The 11295-nt window shown below is 39.4% G+C and overlaps 1 protein-coding gene across 1 annotated transcript in view; it reads left to right on the top strand.

The window, feature by feature from the left end:
• The window catches only part of LOC143023651 (cytochrome P450 2L1-like), a 10916-nt gene extending 4 nt beyond the window's left edge, over positions 1-10912 (top strand). The window contains exons 1-10 of the mRNA XM_076182245.1: positions 1-137; positions 2330-2429; positions 5441-5576; positions 5708-5924; positions 6129-6328; positions 6843-6957; positions 8438-8618; positions 8900-9017; positions 9629-9773; positions 9884-10912. The exon at positions 1-137 is cut by the window's left edge and continues 4 nt beyond it. Of these exons, the coding sequence (XP_076038360.1) occupies positions 56-137; positions 2330-2429; positions 5441-5576; positions 5708-5924; positions 6129-6328; positions 6843-6957; positions 8438-8618; positions 8900-9017; positions 9629-9773; positions 9884-10065 (1476 nt within the window). The 5' untranslated portion in view covers positions 1-55 and the 3' untranslated portion in view covers positions 10066-10912. The remainder of the gene's footprint in view (positions 138-2329; positions 2430-5440; positions 5577-5707; positions 5925-6128; positions 6329-6842; positions 6958-8437; positions 8619-8899; positions 9018-9628; positions 9774-9883) is intronic.
• Positions 10913-11295: the final 383 nt, after the last annotated feature.

Here is an 11295-nt window from a genome sequence, read left to right as displayed (position 1 = left end):
GCGGTCGGTCAGTTGGTGCCTGTCCTCTGAGTAGAGCTGATAACTTTAACGAACGATGCTGGCTGAAGTGTTACTTGGGCTGATCTTCTTGTGGGCGTTGTTCATGGTCTGCAAAAAGCCTGAGGGATTCCCTCCGGGTAAGTCACTTGATCTTACCACCCTCACTCCCGTGGAGTGATCTGCACAGTGTTTTTGTCGTTATGCTTCCTTACCTTAAAGGCAACGTCACTTTGCCCGGTATTTTTTTCATTTGTTTGTGTTTTCGTTATCTACTGAGGGAGTCACGAGGCTAGAATGCACATTACCTACCGATGGGGGGGGGGGGGTAAATCAACAAAAAAGACTGAGGGAAAATTATTCAATATATTATATATACCGATGATGCACATCTATTATTTCTGTGCCTCATGATTTCTCTCTGCCCTATCTTTTACATGATAAGAATCTCCAACCTATGAACTAGTGATATGACTGGTTACTCAACAGGATGCAGCATTGCATTTCATAGTATCACTGTCCTTCACCTTTTGAAATCATTGTTTAAAACGTTCATTGTAATATTAATATTACCATGTTTCTCGTGTATATTCAATGTTTACACAAGGTCGGAATTTAAAACCTCTTTTAGAGAGTAACAGTCTCATCTCCCACTTCTGTCCGCACTCACCAACTCCAGACCCAATCATTTACCTCTCACCACCCAATCCATATACACATTGAACAACCATGTTGACATAACGCAACCCTGGCGTAGTACCACTTTCACCTCAACCCTCTCACTGTGTCCACCCATTTGGTCCCCTTCAGCAAACTTCCTCACTACCCTATACACCCGTAATACATTACGTAACACTTCTTTTGTCAACCTCGCTATATATCTTCCTTAAGTCCATGAAAGTCCTAAAGACATCCTTACCTTCAGTTGGATTTTTCTCTTATATCTGTCTTGTTATAAGAATGTAATCTACACACCCTTTTCCTTCCCTAACCCCAAACTACTTTTTCCAGCTTCCTAATCCTTTCCCTTATACACCTTACCAAATCTACTTAACAGGCTAAGCCCTCTAAAAATGTTACATTCATACTTGTCTTTTCTTACTTTCTGTAGTAAAAATGCAAATGTACTCCTCCAGTCAACCGGTACAATTCCTTCCCTGAGGTACACATTAAATAACCTCACCAGCCATTCTACTATAACTTCATCTTTGGCCAAACACTCCACACAAGTATCAAACCCAAGCGCATTACCAGCTTCCATCTATTTCAATAGTATTTGCATCTCCTCTTTTCCCATAGCCCTATCATTCTCCTCTCCCATCACAGCAATTTTCCTGGCATCTCTTTCTGCTATAATCAGTCTCTATAGTTTCCTCTACATCCAAATATTCCCCGAAACACCCTAATTACCTTCCCCCTTGCACCTTTCACTTCCTTTAATATCTGACCATCTGCATTGTTTACTTTCTCCTTCCGACCTTTTCATCTTCTGACATCCTTCCAAAATAAATTTTGATCTTCTCAAAACATCCACCCCATCTTACATCTCTTGACCGCGTGAAGAGAATTGGCTGCCTAATTTTTGTGTGGCAAATATTCTAAGGACTTTACTGACGTCCCCACGGCCCTTAGTCACGCAGCATTCTTTCATAATTGGAGATTAATTTCCACTCTCGTGATAAATGTAGTAACACATTTATAAATCACAACTAACACCACAGTCGGACGAAAGAAAGAGTTGAGTAAGCGTTCTAGTTGTTGTTGTTGTTGTTCTTCTTCTTCTTCATCTTTTTCTTCTTTTATTCTATCTTCTTTTTTCTTCTTCCTCTCCCACGTGTTTCTTCACTTCTTCATATCTATACCACTCATGCTGCTCCTTATGTAGCCCTCTGTAACTCCTAATTGAGGTCATAGACGTTGTCATAACATTTTGCTATAGCAAAATGAATGACAATAATCATGGTAACCTAAACACGACAATGACGATTCATTAAAATGGACATGATCCCCATCAACTTCAATTCTTCTTCATCATGCCCATTTACCATTTCAATCACGAAAATTCGATGTCAAATCACAAGAAACATCCAGTAACCAAATGGAAAAAAAAGCATCAAAAGTAAACGTCGATTCAAGAGAAAAAAAAAAGAGGCGCGCCAAATTCAAAACGGCAGAATCGCATTGCATCGCACTTTCTTCCTCTGCCGTGCACCACTTCAGTGTTTAAACAACGACGTTACCTGTATGCGATATGTCTCCTCATGATTATAGATATATCATCACTCAGCATCTGTACTGGATACTTAGGATAATCTATCTTCTGTTTTGCCAGGGCCTTGGGGTCTTCCACTGATAGGTAGCACAAAGTACAGATCACTCCTGTTGGAGTCTGATGTTAAGGAGCTGAACAAGAAGTATGGCGACATTTTCATGTAAGTACTAGAGCATTAGTTAATCAATAATCCTTTTTGACCAAGTTTCACTGTTTCATCCTAGAGACGAGTAGCTCTGCATTAGACTCGGTCAGACCCATATCCTTGACCAAGTCGTTTATTTCTTTTTTATTTGGGTAATGAGGGATTTTCTCTGGTACATAGGGCAGGTAAGCCAAGTCCTCAGCATCCATCTCCTCCTCTTCATCAAAATACTTGTCTTGGACTTCACTTGGAACATGTGGCACCGCACGGGATATTTGGAGCAGTCAGGAATTGGAGCTGGGAGATCTGGGTGATGCACAGCAGCAACATTCTTTCCTCTCCGCCGCTTGATCATAATAACAAAAAATGTGGAGTGCTCTGTTGGCTCTAGCCAGACCCGTGGGTTGGAGAATTTCAGGGACCTTTTCTCACCTTCTCAGTAACCCTCCCAGCGTCATCTTACAATACTTACAACAGTAGTGAGCAACGTTCCCTCTAAGCCAGCATTTCTCAACCTTTTTACCCTTGCGTAACCTTTAAAATAAATTCCACTTCTCAAGGAACCCCTGCGCGCAAAAAAACACATACTTTATCTTGTTCTCATTTAATTTTCATCGTAATAATAGGTTAGATAGGATGATGTCTATATTACATTATCACAATAACCAAGAATATGTCGTGCGTGTTTGATTATATTACGTGTATGAAATTAAATAGAAAATAAAAAGTGCATTAGCTTATCTCACTTGTTCTTGCGGAACCCTTAGGGACCTTTTGCGGAACCTTAGGGTTCCGGGGAACCCTGGTCGAGAAACGCACAAAAAGAAAAAAATGGGCGGACACAAGTTTTTCAATTTATATTAAAATCCATTCAATACAGAAGTTCCACCCAAACATCAACTTACAAATTCTCTAAAAACATGGTAACTTGCCAACCGTCAAACCTATATATTTTTTTTCTCTTCTAATTCTAGCGCTTCTATTGCAAACGAAATTACTTTACCGCCATGGGTGAGCACGTACCTTTCAGTGTAGGCAATGTTTACACACAGCAAATTTCTGCGCACACTTACAACAACAAAATTAGAGGAACATTGGTAGTGAGAGAGCCAGTGATTGTCCTGGTCCACAACTGGCATTCCGAAGTACTGGTAAGCTTCACAAATCTTCACCAAAGTTTCCAAGGAGAATTTTTTGGTTCTATTCTCGCCGCAAATATAACAGAATGAATCGGGGGTGGGGGTGTTCCCGGCAGCCCCTTGAAGCCATCTAAAAATAAAAAAATATATGGAATCAGAAAATATGGATCTCATATATCTGAAAGTATAAATTATAAACATGTTAAATGAACATACATGTATAATATAAGTAGGGTAATTCATACAGTCATCAAATTAAAAACAAAAAAGTTTCTTGGCACCAAATTGCACCAAATTCCACTCGAAAATATGATATAAATTGCTTTTACTGCAATTCTAAAATTTTATTAGGTTGAATGCTAGTGACTAGCCTAGAAATTTTACAAATCCAAACGATTTAATGTAATATTTTTATTTATTTGGGACCTAAGTAACACAAAAAATAAAAGTGATTACAAGTCAGGAATAGGAATATTTTGGGATAATTTTTGTACATGGCGTAATCTGTGCAGGTTTACCAAATATGCATTACATAGACTACCTATGCCAGGGCTGGGGAACCTCTTTGTGCATGAAGGCCACCTTACAATTCATCGTCCCACGTAGAGGCCGCACTGAACAAATTATTATCATTTTCAATTATCTTATCACTTTTATTATATTATAAGTTTCAGGTGTATAATGATTTCAGAATTAAAAAATATTCAAGGTCTTTTGAAAAAAATAATATGTATATCAAAGGCCGCATGTTCCCCACCTCTGACCTAGGCCTATAGTTTATGGCAGTGGTCCCCAGTCTTTTGTTATAAAAGGCCTTTTCATGTTGTTCTTCGTCAAATGACGCCATGTACTGTGACTGCACGTCTTTCACAAGAGGTTGGATGACAAGATTCCGGCTCATAGATGGAACAAAAGTGTACAGAGGAGGCAGCATTGGCCCCTTGCTTGATGCTGGTCGTTGGAAGTTGATTTCCATAGGCTCTTGGTCCAGTCCTGGGTTTTCTACTGAAGGAAACTGAAACATGGAGATACCTGTTCCATGGAAAGAGGATGTGACTGTCCTTGATGTAGGATTGTGATCTATATTGTCAAGCGCTGCAACCGTAAAAATGTTATGACGAAGGTTGCTAGGACAGACTATATATCGCTCATTCATTTCAACACGGACATAACTCAAAAAATGCTGCTTTTCAGGAGAAGCAAAATAAACTTTTAATTATGTAATACAGTCTCCCATGGAACTTTTAAACGAGGTATTTAGCAATGAATTTTTATTTCATGATTAAATGTAGTGCATGACATCTCATATTAAAAAATACATTTATTATAAACATGCTTAATGCCTATTTGAAAAATAAATTTGAAATTATGACGTTATTGCCTTGAGCGACATCTAGCGGCCAGTTTTGCTACTAGAGTTATGGCGTTCTTACCACAAATAAATATAGAAAATGGCAAATTCAGTGGTATAAATAACTCAAAATCTTCAATTTTTGAGTTATGTCATTGTTGAAATGAATGAGCGATATATACATGTAAGTATATAATAACCGAGTATATCTGATTCCTTGACCATAAAAACCTAGGTATAGACACCAAATTCATGTTTCTAGGTTGAAAAGTTTCCGAGATATTGACATTATTAGATTTTGATGGCGGCCATCTTGGAAAATGGCGGGAATGTATGAAGATTCCATGAGATCTTTGTCCACTCGGACCAAAATTGTTACTTAGACCCTAAGCTTCAACCTGGTACCAAAAACTAAACTTTTGCAAAAACTTGAAGTGAAAATGAAAATTCGCTTATGGTGGGAACCGCACTATCAATCAGCCCCCTTATCAACGAGCATTATTCCCCTTCTTTCACCCATCTTTTTTTTTTCCTAGAGTTCGGATTGGAACGTCTGTCAATGTGTATATATGCAATTACGAAATCGTCAAGGAAGTCTGCTCCAAGTTGGAATTCACATACAGACCAACATGGTCACTTTTCAACTATATGGGGCACGGAGAAAACCTCGGTACATTTTTCTTTTCTTTTTAATTTTCTTCGAATACGAATCTCCTTTACTGCAATATAAAACCCCGAGTAGAACACGAATCTGTCTGTGATCATAACACATTCAACAAAATTATTTCTTATCCGTCATGGGTCTCATCGGGAGTCACGGAGAGCCGTGGCTGAGCACACGTCGCTTCGCCCTCCGACACCTTCGCCAACTCGGGCTCGGGAAATCCTTTATGTCGGGAGCTATCCAGTTCGAGGCTCTGGAAATGGCCAAGCACTTCGAACGTGAAGAGGATGGACTTACCGATCTTGGCACATTCATCAACGTCGTCGTGGTCAATGTCATTTGGCAACTAGTTGCAAGTAAGTAGTTCCTGGTTCTGTAAGTTTACAGTGACCAGGCCGATCTATCGAGTGAGAAATGTTGAAAACGTGATATTTCAGTCTCCCATTGACCAGAGGTGCTATTGCTGTGTACCATCCAGGTGCTTGCTTGCGCTTACCACACTTCCTGGGCCCATTCCTCGCAGTGCATTGTAGGTTCATGGCGTGCATTTCTCTTTTCAGATCAACGATTTCCGGCTGATCATGAACGGGCGATAAAGTTCCACACACTCATGCGAAACATGCAAGAATACTTTGCCTCCGTCACAACCCTGGACTTATATCCATGGCTCACCAAGATCCTTCCCGTTTGGGCCACACAGAAAATATTTGGTCGTGGACTCATGTTCAAAATCCGCGACCAGATCGGCAACCACTTGCAGGTGGGCAATTTGACGTGAATTTGAATGTGTTCACTCAAATTAGTAATCTGTTATTTGTGGTAACTTTATAAATGTGGTTTTATGGCTAAGATTTTAGACTAGAGAACAGGTACCGGCCTCGGGGGGTGGAACCGGGGAAAGGGTATGGAATTTGATACTATGCAAAGTGCGCAGGTGGCGCGTTGGTTTCGTACTCGCTTAATTGTGAGTTCGAATCCCGCACTCGTCTCCGATTCCCAGCAGTGACTGCTACCTGCCTCCAACAGTCCAAGTGTACAACTGGGCAAACGTGACGTCCTCGGCCATAGCTACGCGCCTCCTGGCGTAGGCTCCTCACCACACCTATATTATTCAAAGGTCTATAGGAAACTATCACTTCCATCCACTTGCTTATTCCCGTAACCAGCTTTGTTTTGGACCAGTAATTCTCCCGGGAATAAGATTTTTTTTTTCTAGTTTTGATCAGATTTTAGGAAAGATCCCATGCGACAATAATTCTTAACCTACTTTTCAGGGAGTCATTGAGGAACATAAGACCAGCTTGGATTCCGCCAATCCCCGTGACTTTATTGACGACTTCCTGATCAAAATAGAAGCCAGCAGGAATGACCCCGACACCATCTATACTGGTTCGTACTGGTTTGCTTCTCATTTCAAGAAGAAAATATAGTCTGATCACAAACAGCCTTATACCTCTTACGTTACTGACCACGTCAGACAACCTGCCTAATGGTGGCGCCGGCTGTCTGTTTACACAATATGATGGACTAAATAGGACAGACCACCCTCGCGCGCGGGATCGGTAGTTGTAGGAGGGTAAGAGATGTCTGTATGAAAATGAAACGATAGTTGTGTATAAAAGAGGGCTATTGCCACCGGGCGATTTAGGGATAGCAAATCGCCGGTTTAAAGACCAGCTTAAGCATACCCTGAAGGCGGTTGACATCGACCCTACCATATATATATATATATATATATATATATATATATATATATTATATATATATATATATATATATATATATATATTCTGTAATATGCCTTGTTGAATATCTTGCAGTCATAGAAGAAGGGATTCTATACTTTATAAGAGAACCTTCTACATGAATTTTTTGTATTTATATATGTTAGGATACTATATATTACGAGAGAGGATCCCAAAACATCAGAAATAAGATAGGGGCAAAGCAACAGATAATACTTAGTCTTGAAGATGTGGAAATCCAAATTATTGACAGTTTTGCTGTTACATCTCCGTTTTTACATGCGGGAGCTACGCAATAGACAATAATTCATCAAAAATTCTCACAGCTATTCAATAGATTCATTGTTTAAAAATGGCGCGTAAATAGTGATATTTGACAACTCAAACGTCACACTTCCGAAGACTCCCGAAACTGTTTTCAGAGACGAAATATAGCGTTTCTTGTTGCCTAAATTCAAATTTAATAGCAAAAATATTTCGTGGGAATGGTCGGCAATGTGTTTTGTATTAACTTTGCTTTGATTTTTGAAAAAAAAAGTGTCTCGTTGTGCATTAGCCACTTTTGAGACCAATACTCTAGGTTGTCTAAATTCTTTTAAATATCTATGAAATTCAAACAGTCATTTGCTATTCAACACATCTTAGTTTCATCTATAGATCCACGGATTATATAAATGACATGTACTATAAACAGAGGTGGCCCAAGAACAAAATCTTGAGGTTTCTTTATGGGGATCATGGAGGGTCTAACTGTATATACAGTACAGTACATTCAGCCACACAGACCCGCGTATTGATTTGCTTGTATCAAAAAAGTAAACACATCTCATTGAAATACTTGATTAGATAAATATGTTTTTGATAAACACTGATAAGTATTTTTGTTATTGCTCTCTCTGATGTGATTTCTTTTAGGATTTAAGATAATGTATCAGCGATATAAAAAAAAATAGTACGCTTTCAGAAGTTTCGTTCTACTGAAAGTCACGCACTGGAAAAGTTTGGGAAACACTGATCTAGAATATCATTTTAAAGAGGAGGCATGTCTTCAGGATTTTTATTGCGCATGAGAAACACATTGATACTTGCCTAGTGTTACTTTGATTTCACCTCTTCACGCCTAGAAAAGAATTTGAAGTCGACGATTTGGGATTTGTTCGCCGCCGGGAGCGATACAATGTCGACCACCCTCCGTTGGATTCTCATCTACATGGCCCAGTATCCCAAAATCCAGAAGAAGGTGCAGGAGGAGATCGACGACGTTGTTCCTCGTGGGGAACAACCATCATGGGAGGACAAGAAGAGGCAAGCACCTTTTTGTATTTTCTATTATTCATTGTAGTTATAGAATTTATTATTTGCGGTTATACTTTCAGTTTCTGGTCTTGTGCGTAAAGAACTATACAGATTAGAATTTTTCACTTTCGTACGTATGGTCAAGTATCAGAGTTTGCTCGTGAAAATTACTATATCTTGATAATAATAAAGGAAAAAATACAGTGGTGTAGTACAATTTATACCATTTATATAAGAAAAAATAACAGATAAACAAACATTGCTTTAAAAAAGCTCTCTTGTGACTACAGGATGCCCTACACTGAAGCAACTACCAATGAAGTTCACCGTATCATCTCCCTTGTAACTCTTGGGATCATGCATCGTTCTGGCAGTAATACCACGATCCGTGGCTACAATATTCCAAAGGTAATTATAGTAATAAATCCATAATAATTACATCAGCGAGGCAAATATGTATTTTGTTAAAATGTTTCCATGTCGACTGATGGGGGTGGGGTAAAATCAAGAAGTTTGGATCATAATTGATTGTCAGCTTCGTTTCCTTGCATTCAGTTCGTAGCAGGTTCCGATCCCTTGATATCATTTGTTGACAACAGGCATCTTTCAGTCTAAGCCCGTGACTGATGGATTTTGTTATTTCCAGGGTAAAGTGGAAACATAAGAGTGAAACAATTAAGTGATTCAGATCAGTTTAAGTCGTTACTATGCGATGATGTGGGAGATGGGCCACTGGGACATCAGTGGCTGTTGCCTTCTGAAAGGATGATTTTTTTCAGAGCTTCTTTCAAAAATTTGTTCAATTCATCCTTAACTGAAGATAATTTTCTTTTCTAATATTTTTGAATAAAGTTCTAATTTTCCAATTCCATATTATTGTTGTTTTCACTTTTATTTTTTAGCGTGACTGTTTTAATCAGACGCTAACGGGTAATATGGAAGTGGATTTGCTCTACACTTCTTGTGGCTACAGAACGTTACACTTAAAAACTTCATTTTTTTTTTTTTTTTTTATGTAGGGAGCCATTGTCTATCCTGTATGCTACTACTGCCATAATGACGAAAAATATTGGAACAAACCGTCTGAGTTCCGACCAGAGCGTTTTTTGGATGAAAACAACACTATTGTGATCCCGCGAGAAGGATTCCTTCCATTTGGCGTAGGTGCGTCTGCATTACTTTTTATTTTATCGATTCCCTTGTTCCTGAACATTCAGTTTATATGATAATTACCTGAGGCCAGAGGATTGATTAAAATCGTTGACCTTTTTCAGGACGTCGGCAATGTATCGGGGAGCCTTTGGCAACGATGGAACTTTTTATCTTTCTGACTACTCTTCTGCAGAAGTTTACCTTCTCACCAGGCCCCGAGGGTGTTAACCTCAAGCCAATGGACATTCCCTTTATTAACTATCCAAGACCCCAGGTGCTGAAGATCAGCGTCCGCAAAGACTAATTGTAATCGTGAGAGGTTGTGGTTACATAAGGAGGACTTAATGCGGGCGAGATAAACTCCAAAACGGGAGTTTTCTTCTATTTATTAATAATGAAGGCAATCTGGTTACAAATATGATAAGGTACAAATGGCCTCTCGGCCTGCCTAGCTTTGGCCAGTAGGTTCTTGACCTACCTAGCTCTGGCGTCTAGCCGGTAGGCTCTTCACCTACCCAGCTCTTGGCGTCTGGTCGGTAGGGTCTTCACCTACCCAGCTCTGGCGTTCGTGACATGAGTGTTATAGGTCATATAGGGGGTTAGTGGGTTGTTGTAACTAAAGGCGTTAGTCTCGCTATTCTATGCTTTGGGGTCAGTTTTATATATGAGGGTTAGTCCTATAGTTGGTGAATGTTGTTAGGTATATTATATATATGTTAGTTTATGGGTAATATAATAGGGCAGTTATAATAAAGGACTTTTAATAGGTTAGTCTGGTGACATTGGGTATCTATATCTTGTTTGTCTTGAAATGTGCTGCGTTAGATGTATGTTCTGGGAAATGCAAGGTAAGCAAGATGGGGAGTCTCGCTATGTTGCAAGCATGTGGATCACGCGCGTGGTGGGTGATGGTTAGTAATGGTTACACTAATTCGCAGAAGGAAAAGTTTGTTTTCTGGATCATTCACCCAAATGTGTTTATATAACTATTCGTCTCTTATATCAAATTACTCCTGCATATTTGCTATAGTAGACGCAACGAGAACTGGCCGCTAAGGCGGGGTTAGGGAATTTCCTGGTGTTGCCACATCTCCACAGATAACACGGCTCGCCCACCCACCCACCCGCTCTCTCTCTCTCTCTCTCTCTCTCTCTCTCTATATATATATATATATATATATATATATATATATATATATATATATATATATATATATATATAATGTATTTATCCATAGCGAGAACGTGCGTGTGGATGCAATGCTTTCCGAATGCATTGTGGGGGCGTGGCCAGAGAAGTGATGGAGTGGCAACGTCGCTCTCTCCTGCACATACGCCATGTCCACGACTCGAGGAAACGAAACCTTTGTACAGAAAACATTGCTTTGATTTTTACCTCAGTGGTGGTATGCGACAAAAATTAATATAATTATATGTGACAACATTATAAAATTAATTAGAATTATAAAATAATTATATGTGGCAATATAGGGGGAATCCCCGTGCTCCGCCCTAACGGCCAGTTTTCGATGCA

The sequence above is a fragment of the Oratosquilla oratoria genome, unplaced genomic scaffold (genome assembly GCF_046742065.1).
Source record: "Oratosquilla oratoria isolate Oo_2021 unplaced genomic scaffold, ASM4674206v1 SCAFFOLD53, whole genome shotgun sequence".
Taxonomy (NCBI): domain Eukaryota; kingdom Metazoa; phylum Arthropoda; class Malacostraca; order Stomatopoda; family Squillidae; genus Oratosquilla; species Oratosquilla oratoria.
Note: the sequence above shows the minus strand (reverse complement) of the source record. Positions and strands in the feature narration are given on the sequence as shown.